We start from the raw sequence: 16,937 nt of genomic DNA, 5'->3' as shown, positions 1-16,937 counted from the left end.
TGAGGGCCTAAAGGTCAAAGCAACCTCTAAATCTTTCTACACCAACTGCGATCATTTAGCCAAGATGGTTGGTGCCTGAAATTAGCTTCTGGAGCCACCAGGCTAATGTAGCTAGCTAACAGACAATGGGAGCATATTCATCTCAATGTTTGGGTTACACCTTGTAGACCTGTCAGGTCACCCAAAGTAGACTAACACTTATGTGTAATGTAGGCTGGCCTGCTGCTATTGTTTGTAGCTATGCTAGCATACTCTGGTCCATACAGTCATACAGAAACCACACAAGCAAGTCTGTTAGAGACCACTGGACACCTCCATACAGACTGAGGAGAGATTAACACTATGCTCATTGTATGAGCTTCCATCACTGGTTAGCAACACTCCTCAACTGGCTTACATTAGAGGTAAGGTGGATGTTAAGTAGGATTGAACGGTCACTGTAAACGATCCAGAAATACAACAAATGGACGTACAGTGAAGACTGCACTGCAGCTACCAGTGGATGATGGTTCCAGCAGTTCAGGACCTTCTCCGGATGGACTGGTGGGATATAAGGTACTCTGAAAAGCAATACCTGCTAAGCACTTCATTAAATTGCTCTCAGTTCCAGCCCCTCTCACCAGATGAGCGGAATATCAATTCAATGTTCTCTTCCATGTCTTGAAACCCCTTCATGGGATTGCTACTCAAATAAGTCTAAAATCAAACATTAACTAAATCATGCGTTCGAGGAAAAAAAACAAAACAACAACAACCAATAACGAGAATGAGAGGAAAAAACGATACATTGGCTTTAAATTCCTGGAAGTAATTTTTGAAAAAAGCAGATTGGACGCCAGGATCGCGCTGTCATTACTCTGAAAGGCCAGTCCTGACCTTTCTCCTTAATCTTGACCAGATACCCCTTTCTGATGACACAAGACAAGCCTTTCTATTCAGACTGGAGCGCCAATAAACATTAGAAAACACCAAATTCTGAGCTAAATGTATTTTATTTTTTAGGGTTCTCGCCATTTCGCTCATGGCCTTCTCTTGGTTGTTTATACCAGGACACTGACATATTGTCCCATCTGCAGCCTGCATCAGTGCAGTCGACTGCATCATCTGTTGTCCAGCAGTAAGGGTCCTTCAGGTCAAACCCAAACACTTTCTCAGTAGACAGCATTCTTTTAAAGCATGAGAAAATGCGTTTTCCTGTAACTGAGATAATCTCCTTCTGTAAAGACCCTGTCCTGCCTTGTCCCTTCTGGTTCATGTTCTCCCTTGTGTCATCCAAGGACTCCTCCATGTCTCCACCCTAGCCTCGCCTTGTCATTAGTGTTCCCATGCATGTTTTATGATGCATGTTTTTATTTGTCTAGAGTACAATTGTGGATCATCCTAACTACACAATTTGGACAAAAGTATTGGGACACCTGTTAATTTTTCATCATTTTCCTTGGGAAGTCAAAGAGTTGATGCTGCTTTTGTTGATGTAACAATTTCTGCTGTCCATGGAAAGATTTCTACTACATTTTGGAGGACCACTGCTGTGAGGATTTGATTGCATTTAGCGATAAGTGAGGCTTTAGTAAGGTCAGGATGTTGGGTGATGATCACCACACCACTTTATCTCAACTCATCCCCAATGTGTTTGGGCACCAACCATTATTTCAGACAGCACAGTTCTTCCACTGCTCCACAGCTCCTCAATGCTGGGGGGCTTTATACCCCTCTAGTCTACGCCTGGTATTAGTCAGCATGGTGCCATTAGGTTCATGTTTATGTGAGCGTGTGCTGAGCTACTGTGGAGTCGCTGCTGTGGTGGAGAACTTTAATGGTAGTCGTGTGGGTCAGCAGGTCAGCAGTTGTTCTTATTTGGCCGTACAGATTAAAGCTGCTTGGTAGTTCCACCTCTGCGGCCATTAGCACGCAATGCCTAATTAGTTCACTGCCCGTGGACCACCAGAGAACAGGGAGAGACAAGCTAGCGGTGCAGTGATTACCGTAAATTAGGAGGACACTGAGCTTCAGCCACTGTGCACTGCACTACACAAGATAATGCTATAAAACACTGGACTACTCCTTTAATTTCCTCCTGTTTTACTGTACATTTTCACATCCAGAAGCGTGTAGATACGCACGGGCGCAAAAGGTCATAACTCCTCACTATAAACGTCTTCCTCAGTCATCTATAACCTTCATCCTGACGTTTAATCCCAAGAAGACGAATTAATAAACTGAGGCCTCTAATCACTGAGATTTATCTGGTCAAGGTCCATTTTCAGATCAGCAATAATAAATATGCAGTAGCAGCTATAAACACATCAGTTCGGGGGGGGGGGGGGGGGCAGAGGGAGAGGGAGCTGGTGTTGAGGATGTAGAATTTCCGTCTTACAGAAGCTTAAAAAGTCATTTAGGAGAACAGGAGAACTGATCTGATTCTGGAAAAATCTGACTTGTTTTTTCTCCTGGGCTGAAATTCCTCTCCAAGCACTCTGAGGAGTGTGTGTGTGTGTGTGTGTGTGTGTGTGTGTGTGTGTGTGTGATGTACTCTGGTGAAAACCCTCTGATATGAACAGAAGAGCTGAACTGAGTACAACACACACTGCAGGGGGACAGCAAACCCACTCTGCAAAAAACACAGTTCAAGTAAAGCTCTCTCTCTCTTTTACTCTATCTCTCTTTCAGTCTTGCTCTCTCTGATTCAGTATCTCTCTCTCACTTTCAGTCTCTCTCTCTCTCTCCTTCTTTAACACTTTTTACTCTCTTTCTCTCTTTCAGTCCCTCCCTCCCTCCCTCCCTCCCTCTCTCTCTCTCTCCTTCTTTAACACTTTTTACTCTCTTTCTCTCTTTCAGTCCTTCCCTCCCTCTCTCTCTCTCTCTCTCTCCCCTTCTTAAACACTTTTTTTACTCTCTCTCTCTCTTTCAGTCCCTCCCTCCCTCTCTCTCTCTCTCTCTCTCCTTCTTTAACACTTTTTACTCTCTCTCTCTCTTTCAGTCCTTCCCTCCCTCTCTCTCTCTCTCCTTCTTAAACACTTTTTTTACTCTCTCTCTCTCTCTCTTTCAGTCCCTCCCTCTCTCTCTCTCTCTCTCTCCTTCTTTAACACTTTTTACTCTCTCTCTCTCTTTCAGTCCTTCCTTCCCTCCCTCCCTCTCTCTCCCCTTCTTAAACACTTTTTTTACTCTCTCTCTCTCTCAGTCCCTCCCTCTCTCTCTCTCTCTCTCTCCTTCTTTAACACTTTTTACTCTCTCTCTCTCTTTCAGTCCTTCCTTCCTTCCCTCCCTCCCTCTCTCTCTCTCTCTCTCCCCTTCTTAAACACTTTTTTTACTCTCTCTCTCTTTCAGTCCCTCCCTCCCTCTCTCTCTCTCTCTCTCCTTCTTAAACACTTTTTTTACTCTCTCTCTTTCAGTCCCTCCCTCCCTCTCTCTCTCTCTCTCTCTCCTTCTTTAACACTCTTTTACTCTCTTTCAGTCTCTCTCTCCATCTCTTCCAGTCTATCTCTCTCTCTCTTTCAGTGTCTTTCTTTAACACTTTTTTACTCTCTCTCTCTCTCTTTCAGTCTCTCTCTCAGTCTATCTCTCTCTCTCTCCTTCTTTAATACTTTTTTACTCTCTCTCTCTTTCAGTCTCTCTATCTCTCTCTTTCAGTCTATCTCTCTTTCTCTCTCTCCTTCCTTAACACTTTTTACTGTCTCTCTCTCTCTTTCAGTCTCTCTCTCTCTCTCTCTCTCTCCCCTTCTTTAACACTTCCCTACTGATGATGAGGTGGAGTGGTGAATCCTCACAGCAATGCTTCTCCAAAATCTAGCAGAAAGCTATCTTCAGTTACTCCAACAGAAGCAGGAGGAACTCTTTTCTCTGTCCTCCACCTGGGCATGTGCATGCAGTTCAGCACCAGGCTAACTACCTGTTAGCTACATTAGCCTCGTAGCTCCAAGAGGCTAAACCTCAGACACTGACCCTGTCTTGGCTGAACGACTACATTTGGGGTAAGGCTTTGTCGGCAGCACCCTCAATACCAGTCCCATTCAACGCTGTTAGCTAGAGGTACAATAAACCCGGCTCATCCTTGTCGGGTCACACTACGTGACTGTCTGTGCCCTCTGCACTGGGCACTGTTCGAAACTCTGTTTGCAGGATTCCTCTTCAGCTAATGCCTGATTAGCCCACAACAGATGGCACAACTCCACTGTCCACTATAGCTGCTAGCAGCCACTACACACTCACACACACTGGGCTTTTATTAACTGTCTACATTTCAGCCCAAACAGATGAACGAACGGCCTGTTGGTGTCTGAACTGCAGAGGATTCCTAAGTGAAGTCCTGCAGAGCTTTCAGGCCCAGTTCATGAAGATAAACTAAGTGGTAGTGGTAGTTTGATCACACTGCTTGCAAACCACAGCAAATCAGGTTTGTTAGCGAAATGGACAAACTTTTAGCTGCCATCTGCCGACACCAGCTTCTAGCAGCGTTCCTGAGGAACCTAAGCCCATTCCTCATGAGCAGTGGCCTCCAGTTCACTGAGATTATTGGGTTCTTCACCTTCTTCTTCACCTCATCTCACCATAGCTTTCCTATGGGGTTCATGTCTGGCTAGAAGCCAGAATCTTCCAGAACTTCTGAAACCAAGCCTTGGTGGACTTGGTGGAGGTATGCTTGGTATTAGTGTTCCTCACCAGACCATGAGGTTTGGTTTCCCTGATCCTTGATTGAACCCCTCTTGCCTTTCACATGCTGCAGGTTTCCAGTGCTAGAGCAAGCCCAGCAGCCCCAGAGCATCACCGAGCCACCGCCATGCTTCGCTGTAGGCAGGGTGTTCTTCCTCACTCAGACATACCGCAGATCCATAGTCCCGAAAAGGTCCAGTTTTGTCAGCGGTATGTCTGATCCCAAGTATACGGTCACCCCAAGGCTTGGTTTCAGAAGAAGGCCACTCCAGAATCTTCCAGGACTTCTTCTGAAACCAAGCCTTGGGGTGACAGTATGCTTGGGATCAGAAGAAGTCCTGGAAGATTCTGGAGTGGCTGTCACAGTGGAAGTTTTTCCATGGGGTTCAAGTCAGGCGACTGTGACGACCACTCCAGAATCTTCCAGGACTTCTTCTGATCCTAAGAACACGGTCACCCCAAGGCTTGGTTTCAGAAGGTCACTCCAGAATCTTCCAGGACTTCTTCTGATCCCAAGCACACTGTCACCCCAAGGCTTGGTTTCAGAAGAAGTCCTGGAAGATTCTGGAGTGGCCTTCAGAGCCGCCTGACTTAAACCCCACGGAAAATCTTTGGTGGGATTTTGAAGAAGGGTGAAGATGAGGGATGTTTGTGATGAGGGAGTTGAATAATTCTGAGACTGCAGTCGTCATTAAATGTGGTAAATTTGGTCACATATCAGATTTAGATTTGGGTGGATGGATAGACATGGAGTCTCACACCTAGACAATGTACAGCCCCAGATATGCACTCCCTCTATCTCCTCTGATTAGCGTTAAGTCTTAAGATGTCTCTAATACCCTAAGAAGGTATGAACGGTTCCACGAAGTGAGCGCCCACGCAGTAAAGTGTTACAGGAGGATAGTAATGGATGTATGTAATTCCTGTCTTACCCTCCCACACCACTCAGACATGTTCATCTGACTGCAGCTTGCTCCACTTAGACCATAAACTGCACTGGATAAGGAACCAGATGCCACAGCCACGACACTAACTTCAGACAAAGTGCTCTAAGCTTTACTGGCACTCTCTGGAGGTCAAGAGACCAACTCCTCACAGCATAAAGAGGTGATTTATCATTCCTACGGGTAAACAGCGAAGGCATGCCGATGAATAATGGAGTGAAGTTCTCCATTAACCTGCACAGATGTTCCAGGCGCTGCTCAGCTGATCAGGAAAAGACTCAACACCACATTCACTCATGCATTTGTAAGACTGCATAAGCATGGGCTTATACCAACAGCCAGTCACACACTCTCTGTGTGGATCAGAAAGAGAGAGTGTACGGCAAATTGCAGGACATATGGGTAAATAGGGTTAAATGTGAGATCACTTTTTGAGGAAGAACCTGGATCAGAGCTAAAACGCACAGAAGAATCAAATGACTGTAAATCCCCGGCCTTATAATGGTCCAATTCAGTGATGCTTTGGGCGACATTTGCCCCCTAAAATGTTGACATTTGTCAGACCTATCTTATTTAAATACAGACCAGTCTCCATGACACTAGGGGGCAGCCAAGTTGTGATAACCATCAACAGATGAGCTGCATTTGTAATGTTTCTCTCTGCCGTTACACCATTCATGTCCCCTGCCTGATCGTAAGCGTGGACACCGATCCTGAGGCCGCAGCCAGTAGCAATCTGTGCTGCCCACAGATGACCGCTGCCTGTTATAGCTATATATACTGAGGCACATTATCATAACATTATCCGTTATCAGTTAGTGTGTTACTGTAGCATGCTCAGCTAACTCGTGCAGAGAGTGGACTGTGTGGCCTCGCGGTTATTGTGCATTGCCCATGGTGACATGGTTGTTGTGGCGGTGCTTTGCTAGCTGGGACACATTGAGACATTTTGGCCATATATGTGCCACTGACCACCTCCGAATGTGGTGGTCTAAGAGGATCGCTGGTTCGAATCCCAGTCATGCTGCTAGCCGAGGTCCCGAGAGAGCACAGTTGGCCTTGCTCTCTCTCTAGGGTGGATAGATGGCGCCCCCCACCCCCCACATTGCTTCGTTGCTCATCACTCACAGAGGTGACGGTCGGTGTGTTGGTCCGTCCTCACTAGAATCGGGGGCATCAAATTCAGTCCATCTTTAGCAATACTTTACTCATATTTCACTAAGTATTACTGATTTTAACCAATTATTAAACTTTTAAACTCAGCATATCACAATGCATTTCACCTCACTGGACCCCAATACTTTACTCATATCCAATCCAATGGAAGTACTGTTCAGAGACTGTTTTCAGGCTCTGAAAGAAGCTGTAATCTATAAGCGCTGCTGCTGGAAATGGATGGAAATGGTTCCAGATGTGCCCACATGGCACACACACACACACACACACACACACACACACACACACACACACACACACACACACTGATCTGATGGATCTGATGTGCGAGTAAATTATTATCCAAATGGATGAAACTGACCTGCTGGGTGATCTGCTGGGTAATTTGGGAAATGTGATGTATTGGCTTTGTGTGTTTCTATATTGTTCGGAGATCCTAAAAGTGGGCACCATCCAAATGGCATTCTCTTCCATCGTCCATTACACAAATGTCCTCAGTCCTTCAATCCTTCAGTTCCTTGGTGCGGTATACAGCTTTATTTTAACTGTGCATTATATGTCCAAAGGTTTGTGGACACCCCTTCTAATGAAAGCATTCAGCTACTTCGGGTTGCGCCCATTGCTGACACAGATGCGTAAATGCACACAAACCAACAGCTTGTTTAGTACCTGTAGAGAAGTACTGCCAATAGAATAGGACTCTCTGGAGCAGATAAACCTAAACATGAACCGATTGGCACCTACAAAGCCCCCCAGCATTGAGCTATGGAGTAGCTGAAAAACTGTGTTCTCTGGAATGATGGTGGTGGTGCTCCATCCAGTACTTTTAGGATGAGTTGGGGAGTTGGGGATGATGAGGTAGGATGATGATCATCTTCCAATATCCTGACCTTAGGAACAATCTTGTCGCTGAATGCAATCAAATCCTCACAGCAATGCTCCTTCAAAATCTAGTAGAAAGTCTTCTTCCCTGGACAGTAGAGACAGTTACTGAAGCAGTGGCAGGAAAAACACTTTTTAATGCCCTTGATTTCAGAAGAGACAATGAAGGAGCAGGTGTCCCAAAACTTTTGTCCATGTGTTGTATATTCTTACAAGCTGCTTAAAGATTAAAATAACAACAGAATATCATTGTTTATTCATTAATATTTTGCTCATATATGCTATACTGTTCTGGAATTGCTTGTGAACAGCAATCCTAGGTGTGTGTGTGTGTGTGTAAGTATTGACATAAGTAAACTGGGTGCTGGGTCTGAATTATTCAGATGTTTTCAGCTGCATTTGACGGAGCGCATATAACACAGCTGTGTGCTGAGACGGAGTCTGTGCTTTTGATTTGGGCTTCTGTTTGTGAGATCAGTGAGCATCAGGCAGCAGTTCCCGATCCCAGCCCTGACCGACCTCATATAGAGCTTCAACAAGAGACCATGAGATCAGTCAGACATGTCAAAAGAAAACCCAGTATGGCTCCCCTAACACTGAGATTAGAAATCTTTCATGGCCACTTTATGAGAAACACCTTTCTACTTTCACTCACTGGCCACTTTATTAGAAACCCAACCTTCTCCTTTCACTCACTGACCACTTTATTAAAAAATGCCTACACTGCACTTCCACTCACTGGCCACTTAATTAGAAACCTTCTCCTTACACTCACTGGCCACTTCATTGGAAACCCCTGACCTTGTCCTTACACTCACTGGCCACTTTATTGGAAACCTCTGACCTTGTCCTTACACTCACTGGCCACTTTATTGGAAACCCCTGACCTTGTCCTTACACTCACTGGCCACTTTATTGGAAACCTCTGACCTTGTCCTTACACTCACTGGCCACTTTATTGGAAACCTCTGACCTTGTCCTTACACTCACTGGCCACTTTATTAGAAACTCCTACCCTGTGCTTCCTCTCACTGGCCACTTTATTAGAAACACCGACAGTGTGCCTTCACTCACTGAGGGTCTGAGGGTGAGAATGGGCTCGTATTTGAAGCACCTCAAAGGTGTAGATGAAAGGTAAACCAGCTGACCCACGGGTCAAAACTGGCCATTAGACTTCATCTGTTAAACTAATTCTAAATGAGGGGGAGTGGACACACACTCAGTCCTCTCAGTCGGAGTGTGTGTGTGGCCCTGGAGCCAGTTTTTGGGTCAAGATGAACACTAATCTCAGCCAGACTACAACTCAGCATACAGACCAATTACTGCAGGGGAGAGAGAGGGAGAGTGAGCGAGGCCACCCTGGTCAGCCTGCTGGGGATTTCTGTGTCCAGCGAGATTCTGAAAGCTGCTTTTAAAAATCAGTTTTATGAGGATTTCTCTTGTTTTTTCATCTTTTCATCCAGGCAGTTTAGCGTGGAACAGGCCTCTGCAGCAGCAAAGAGCCTCAACATGCTTAGCCTCTGCTCCCTAACACAACCACTGCCACCAGTTCAGCCCCCATTCACTTCCCCTTCCCAGTCTCTCAGGGTACTGGTCACTGCGGTGCCATGAAGTTATACAGACGAGCAGCGGTACCTACTGTACCTACACGATATGTCCAAAAGTTTCTGGACACCCTTTCTAATGAATGCATTCAGCTACTTTAAGCTGCACCCAATGCAAATTCCCATAGAGAGAAGTACTGCCAATAGAATAGGACCCTACAGGCACCATGCTGCCTAATGCCAGGCGTGGGCTAGAGGGGTATAAAGCCCCCCAGCATTGAGGAGCTGTGGAGCAGTGGAACTAACCATGTGCTCTGGAATGATGGTGGTGGTGCTCCATCCAGTACTTTTGGGATGGCCACTTGCAATAAACCTATCCACCCAACCATCCAGCCAGTTATTCACCCATCAACCTAAATATCCATCTATTAATCTATTAATCCATCCACCCATTTACTCACCTTAACAATCATCAGCCTGACCACCACTCCCCCCTCCCCTTATACACCCACCCATCCACCCATCCATCCACCCACCTATCCATCCATCCATCCATCCATCCATCCATCCATCCGTCTGTCTTACAGCTCCTCTAAAATTAGAGCCTGACAGTTACCTACCAGCAGTCCATATCTCACTGCCTCACTTACACACACACACACACACACACACAGCAGAGAGTGACACTGGATTTAACCCCTTAAACTCCACATTTAGTATCAGGCTACACGTCTATAAGCGAATTCATCAGTAATTAGGCAGCTTTTAACACTCCTAGTAGTTTAACTACAATGAAACTCATACAGGTGAGTGATTAGACACACCTGAATAAACGACCCTGGAGTTTAAAGGGTTAAGTACAGACCTAAAGCTCCTCAGTGGACACCAATGGTGTGTTTTTTTGCTTTGCATGTTTGTAGCTGCATTTGGGCTCATGCACACTGTCATGTGTGTGTGTGTGTGTGTGTGTGTGTGTGTGTGTGTGTGTTATCAGCTTTGGTTCAACTTATTTTAATAGCAGCTGCAGGTATGTGGGATATACAGCATTGTTCCTCCTGCAGATCAGTCGAATGTCCCCATAACTACTACATGCTCATCATCCTGGGGGGATAAATACACACACACACACACACACACACACACACACACACACACTCACCAACTCTATTTCAGTTTTCTGAACACCTGCATCTGCTACACTGAGCCAAACCCTCCTCTTCATCAGCGAAATATTGACAGCATGGCTTATTAGGAATATTACAGTGTCTACCTGCTCGTGCACGAGCCCGTGGGAGCTGCAGAGCTGCCCAGAGAGCCACAGCATTCGAAGTTTCCTACCTTGCACGAGCGCCGGGACCACCATGGCCAAGAGCATCTGCACGACCCTCCACGAGCGCGAGTGCCCGCTCATGTTGGCCAGACGAGCGGTGCACGACTTATTCCCACGCAGAAGAAAAGCGCGTGCATGCAAACCCCCTCCTCCCAAAAACAGTGGCAGTAAAAGAAGAGAGGCGGAGAGAGGGTCACAGGTGTAGGTGTAGGAGTCCTCGCGTGCAGCAAAATCGTCGGCTTGCGTCTTACATTACCTTTCACATGACTTTCCCCGCGCGCTCGGAAGCGAGAGCCACCGACTCTCCGCGCACGAGGGACTTTCGGTTTTTTGGGGGTTTTTTTTAAGCCGAACTGAGTCTGATCCGCTCTCAGCCCACAGGCTGCTGCTGCTGCCCCGCCCCCTCGCCCCTCGCCCCGCCCCCTCGCCCTGCGTAACGGCTCCGGGCATCACGATCACGGCTCACGACTCACTTTAGTGACTCGGCTCTTCAGAACTACCTGTTCGAGTGAATCGGACCATTTTGGGCCCCAGTGTAGCAAAAAAAAAACACCAACACTGTTGTTACCATAACAACACTCACTGCTACACTATATGGACAAAAGTATTGGGACACCTGTTCATTCAAGGGTATTAAAAAAGTTTATGCTGCTTTTGCTCCAGGGAAGAAGGCTTTCACTAGATGTTAGGAGGAGCATTGCTGTGATGATTTGATGGCATTCAGTGAGAATCACCACACATCATCATCATCATCCCCAACTTCCCAGTTCATCATTTCACAGCTCAATGCTGGGGGGCTTTAGACCCCTCTTGCCTTTAGGGCTGGCATTAGGCAGCATGGTGCCAATAGAGTAATGTTTATCTCCCCCAGAGAGTCCTAATCTATTGGCAGTACTTCTCTACAAGGACTCTCATAATTATCCTTGGAGAACATTTGGGGATCCTTCATCCAAATCCAGGACAGTCCAGGACTCTGGTGGAGGTGGGTTTGTAGATTGTAGGTGGGTAAATGTCGCCCTCTTGTGGTTGCATTAGTGGACTGCACCTTTGTGGGCCTGCAGATTGAACACCTCGCTGCTCTTTTCAGCGGTGGTTTTCCAGACCTGTTGCTCATCCCTGGCTGGGATGTTTGAATGGTGAGCTTCTGTTGATCCGTGTAGAAGAGATAAATAACCCCATTCAGGAGAGGGAGAGAGAGTATGATATCTCATATACTCTCTATATTCTATAATATCTCAGCAGCTTAACACATAAACCCAGAACATTACTGAGCTGCTGCAGACATTAAAAATTAGACAGACAAATAAATAAAATATCAATATAAACACTGAAATATAAATATAATAAAATATTGAAAACACAAAGAGAGAAATAAAATCAAGAAAAAGGAACATTTTAAAAAATAAACAAACAAATGAAAAAAAGTAAAAGAAAAAAGAAAAAGCAAAACATGAAAGAAGGAATAAATAAATAAATAAATAAATAAATAAATAAATAAAGGGAAAGTACATGGAAAAAAGAAATGCATAATAAAAATAAATAAGAAAAAGATTTTACAGAAGAAATTACATAAACCAAAAACAATACAAATAACGAAAAAAGAAAGAAACAAAGATAGAAATACATAAATAAAACTAATTACTAACTAATTACTAAAAGTAAATAAATAAATAATGACAAATACATAAAAGCAGAAGTGAGCTGAGCTGCAGGGCTGTGACCCGAGTCCAGGAGAGAAGCGCAAACTGATGGAGGTGGGTTTGTAGTTTGTGGGTGGAGGAATGTCGCCCTCCTGTGGTGAAGTTAGTAAAGTGCAGCTCAGTTTTGGATTTGATTCCTGCAGACATAAGTTTTAAAGCCCTGTATACCATAACCAGCAATGCCTGATTAACTGCCTGTAAGTGATGTAATTACTGTTTAATATGTAAATGAACTAATCGTTTTAAAGCACAATAATTTTTGCAAATTTAAATATTAATATTAGACATATGTATATTAATCATGTGTAAATCAATGTTTAATTAGGGCTAATAACAATACTACTACTACTACTACTACTACTAATAATAATAATAATAATAATAATACCTATATTAGCTTTATCACGAGGCTCAATCTGCAAGCTTCAACGCACCTGCTACCAGCTCGCTTTAATAACGCCTATGCTAACGGAACTGATGGCTTCGCTAGTTTAAGACACAATAATAATAATAATAATAATAATAATAATAATAATAATAATAAAAAGTCCCAATTCCACCCGACTGGGTCATTTAGCTGGAATTGTCCAGCGGAGTGTATAGGGTACTGGTCAGGCTCGCTAGCGGAGCAGGGCTCGAACCCCTCCCTCTGATCAGAACCGGAACCCGGGTTGAAGTCCACTGCTTCCTCGGAGCAGGGTTCGAGCCTCACGGTTTCCTCGGTGTGGACTTTTATACTGGATGTTTGTCACTGAGTCGGAGAATCGATCCATATCGGACCAAGGGGTGACTGACCAGCACCTGATCACTAACAACGATTTATTACGATACAGACACTTCACCATATCCATAACAGCATAGTTCAATCTGAATTCTATATATTATTATTAAATAATAATAATAATAATAATAATAATAATAATAATAATAATAATGATAATAATAATAATTCAGTCATTAGTCGTTGTGTAATAACGGTAATCTGTATAAATTTTAGATCTTTACTGTTATTTGATCAGAGCTGATTTAAAATAGTGAGATTGATGATATGTGTAAATACAATTTTTTTCGGTATGGATATTCATTGATGCATGTAATAAAGCTAATTTAACTATTAGTATTATTATAACTACTATTATTATTAGTAGTAGTATTACTATTATTGTTATTATTACTATTATTATTATTACTATTATTATTAGTAGTATTACTATCATTATTATTATTATTACTATTATTATTATTATTATTATTATTATTGTCGCTGGGGAGATTCCACTCGCTCTCGTTTTTGTCCTGCTTGTCTCTACGATTTGGACCAGGACCGCTTCTAGACTACTAGTGGTACCGATGCGCACACAGACTTTATTATTATTATATTATATATATATATATATAGTTTATTAATAATAATTAAATGGTTAATTAAACGCTGCTACTGACTAGCATAAATAGCGCCTATGCTAACGGAACTGATGTCTTTGCTAGTTTAAGGGAGACGCTTGTGGGGAATGCTCCTCAGTGACACAACAACAATAATAATAATAATTATAATAATTATAATTATAATAATATTAATATAGAAAAGCGACTAAAATACGCTGTTATAATATTAGCACAACAGAATGGGTTTGATACGGTGAAGTTTATACATGGTAATAAATCAGAAAGTCCGGCCGTTGTTAGTAATCAGGTGCTGGTCAGTCACCCTGGGCTTAGCCCTGACACGGCTGCTTAAATATTATTAATATTTGTTTCCATTAAAATTCAAATATAGAAATTAAGAATTAGCCTGTTAGCATCTACACAATGAAAATAAATACAAGACATATACAATAAACAACATAAATATATTAATTTTATATTATATGTTGTGTAATATACAACATTAATACCAAATAAAATAAACGAAATATTGAAATAACAAGAAACATCATTACCTAATTAAACGTAGCGTTTTCTGATTGGTTCACAGCCTCCTGCTTCATTCAGGAGCGGAACACATGGCGCTGTTTAGGGCTGCCACGGGGTGGCGCCAAAGATCTACTGGGTGTCAAACTCCCAGAATGCCTCTCTCGTGAATACGATTAAAACTTTGTCCGTTTTGGGGCAGTTTGGGGTATTCAGAGACTTCAGGCAGTATGTTGATATTAATAAACTACAAACAGTACCTTTATGATATTGTCTGTCATCTCATTGAGAAGATGAATGATCGAGTCACACACAGCTCACCCTCTTTCAGAGTCCTGCTGTCTGAGACTATGTCTGCTGTGGGAGGCGCGTGCCGCTCATGATCTTTCCAGTTCATACAAATGATGATTGGTTTATTCACAGTATTTGTGAGATGCGTGGCCTTTCTTGTTACGCTTAACGCATAAACCGTCTGACTGGACTGGATTGCTTGAGAACTGCTTGCCATTGAGTTGAAAATAAGACAGATTGACACGTTATATTTTTTAATGTATTAAAGGGTTTGTTTGTTTGATCTTCAGACATTAGAAGGTCACATCCTGATTGTTTTGAACGGTATGTCTACTATCTTAAACTCTAAAGATGAATGGCATTATTCATATATTGCATATACAGCACTTTTTTGTTCTCTCAGTCAGCTCAGTGTGTATATTTGGTATATAAATCTTATTTATTGCAAAGTCATTTTTAAAGATAAGGAAATAAACTAGTGAGCTCACCCTCATGCAGAGTCCTGGTGTCTGAGACTGTATCGGCTGTGGGAAGGCCTGCTCTTTCATGATCTTTCCAGTTCATACAAATGATGATTGGTTAATCACAGTGTTTGTGAGATGCGTGGCCTTTCTTGTTACGCTTAACGCATAAACCGTCTGACTGGACTGGATTGCTTGAGAACTGCTTGCCATTGAGTGAAAGATAAGACTAATTGGATTATTGCCTTTGTTGATTTATTAAGGCATTTTTTGTTTGATCTCCCCAAACCTTAGCAGATCATGTCGTGATTGCTTTGAACAGTCAGTGACTATTTTGGTGTGTTTATTGTCTTAAACTCTAAAGATTAATGTTATTATTCATATACTGTCTACCCCGCACTAATTAGTCCCCTCAGTCAGTACTGTGTGGCCGTGTGTATATTTGGTGTATAAGCCTAAGTCCTATTTTAATGACGTCTTATTAGGAAATAAACTAGTCTATAAACTAGTGAGTCCTGCTGTCTGAGACTATATCGGCTGTGGGAAGGCCTGCTCTTTCATGATCTTTCCAGTTCATACAAATGATGATTGGTTTATTCACAGTGTTTGTGAGCTGCGTGGCCTTTCTTGTTGCGCTTAACGCATAAACCGTCTGACTGTTACTGAGTAAAAAATAAGATTCATTAATATATTGTTTGTTTGGTTTTTAATGGGCTCATCAGCTTGAGGCCACCAGACCGCGGCAGATCTTGATTCAGAGTCTTGGTTGAGGACGAGTTCAAAATCTAATATCATAATTATTTGTGGTTATTTTAGTATGTCTACTGTTTTAAACTCTATGGATAAATGATTGTTCAGATATTGTATTTATTAGTCCCCTCAGACAATACTGTATGACGCTGTGTACGTTTGATATTGAGGCAGTGGTGGCTCAGCGGTTAGAGCACCGGGTTATCGATAACAGGGTTGTGGGTTCGATTCCCGGGCCACTGTTGGGCCCTTGAGCAAGGCCCTTTACTCTCTCTGCTCCCCGGGCGCTGGAGTTGGCTGCCCACCGCTCTGGGTGTGTGTGTACTCACTGCCCCTAGCTCACTAGAGTGTGTGTGAGTGCGTGTTCACTACCACAGATGGGTTAAATGCGGAGGACCCATTTCGCTGTACAGTGCACACTGTACAGTGACAAATACGTGCACCTTTACCTTATATATAATCCTTATTCATAGTAAAGCACATTTTTAAGATGTGTCTTTAGGAACAGGATACTGGAGACTGTATTATCATTCGCATCACATGTAGTACATAAGGGTGGAGCGAAATTGTGATCTCAAGGTCCCAGTTACACCCGAAGAGCAATATTGAATAAATAATATAATCAAATATAAAAAGGGAAGAGATAAAAAGGGAAAGTAGTGAAATTAAAAACGGTAGCAGTAATATCATAACAATATATGAAAGGAGTGTAGCAGCATGACTGAATGAATGAGTGAATAAGTATAATGAATTAATAAACTAGTTTAAAAACTAGTGAGCTCACCCTCATGCAGAGTCCTGGTGTCTGAGACTGTATCGGCTGTGGGAAGGCCTGCTCTTTCATGATCTTTCCAGTTCATACAAATGATGATTGGTTTATTCACAGTGTTTGTGAGATGCGTGGCCTTTCTTGTTGCGCTTAACGCATAAACCGTCTGACTGTTACTGAGTAAAAAATAAGATTCATTAATATATTGTTTGTTTGGTTTTTTGTGGGCTTGTTAGTCATACTGCACATGGTGTCCATATGGTATATAGGCCTTATTCATCATGGTTATGCATTGCAAAGTAGTTTTACTAGGACGTCTTATTAGGAAATAAACTAGTTTAAAAACTAGTGGGCTCACCCTCATGCAGAGTCCTGGTGTCTGAGACTATATCTGGTATGGGCCGTTCTTTCTTGATTGATTTCCAGTTCATACAAATTGTAGTTGGTTTATTTATGGTAATTTTGAGCTGTGTGGCTTTTCTTGCTATGTGCAACACATAAACTGCCTGGATCTGCTGGGTTGGATTAT

The 16,937-nt window shown here is 43.0% G+C and overlaps 1 protein-coding gene and 4 non-coding genes across 5 annotated transcripts in view; 4 read left to right on the top strand and 1 right to left on the bottom strand.

Annotated features, from left to right (window-relative positions):
- Positions 1 to 10,607, bottom strand: part of LOC140557019 (transmembrane protein 132D) — a 56,152-nt gene extending 45,545 nt beyond the window's left edge. Inside the window, exon 1 of the mRNA XM_072681147.1 lies at positions 10,535 to 10,607. Coding sequence (XP_072537248.1) covers positions 10,535 to 10,607 — 73 coding nt within the window. The remainder of the gene's footprint in view (positions 1 to 10,534) is intronic.
- Positions 10,608 to 14,519: 3,912 nt separating this feature from the next.
- Positions 14,520 to 14,615, top strand: LOC140557873 (small nucleolar RNA U13). Its single transcript, XR_011979865.1, has one exon. It is a non-coding gene; the product is annotated as a small nucleolar RNA U13 (small nucleolar RNA).
- Positions 14,616 to 14,977: 362 nt separating this feature from the next.
- LOC140557872 (small nucleolar RNA U13) lies at positions 14,978 to 15,072 on the top strand. Its single transcript, XR_011979864.1, has one exon. It is a non-coding gene; the product is annotated as a small nucleolar RNA U13 (small nucleolar RNA).
- Positions 15,073 to 15,451: 379 nt separating this feature from the next.
- On the top strand, positions 15,452 to 15,547 carry LOC140557875 (small nucleolar RNA U13). Its single transcript, XR_011979867.1, has one exon. It is a non-coding gene; the product is annotated as a small nucleolar RNA U13 (small nucleolar RNA).
- Positions 15,548 to 16,484: 937 nt separating this feature from the next.
- On the top strand, positions 16,485 to 16,580 carry LOC140557874 (small nucleolar RNA U13). The gene has a single exon (XR_011979866.1). It is a non-coding gene; the product is annotated as a small nucleolar RNA U13 (small nucleolar RNA).
- Positions 16,581 to 16,937: the final 357 nt, after the last annotated feature.

This window comes from Salminus brasiliensis, chromosome 6 (assembly GCF_030463535.1).
Source record: "Salminus brasiliensis chromosome 6, fSalBra1.hap2, whole genome shotgun sequence".
In the NCBI taxonomy this organism is placed as follows: Eukaryota; Metazoa; Chordata; class Actinopteri; order Characiformes; family Bryconidae; genus Salminus; species Salminus brasiliensis.
Note: the sequence above shows the minus strand (reverse complement) of the source record. Positions and strands in the feature narration are given on the sequence as shown.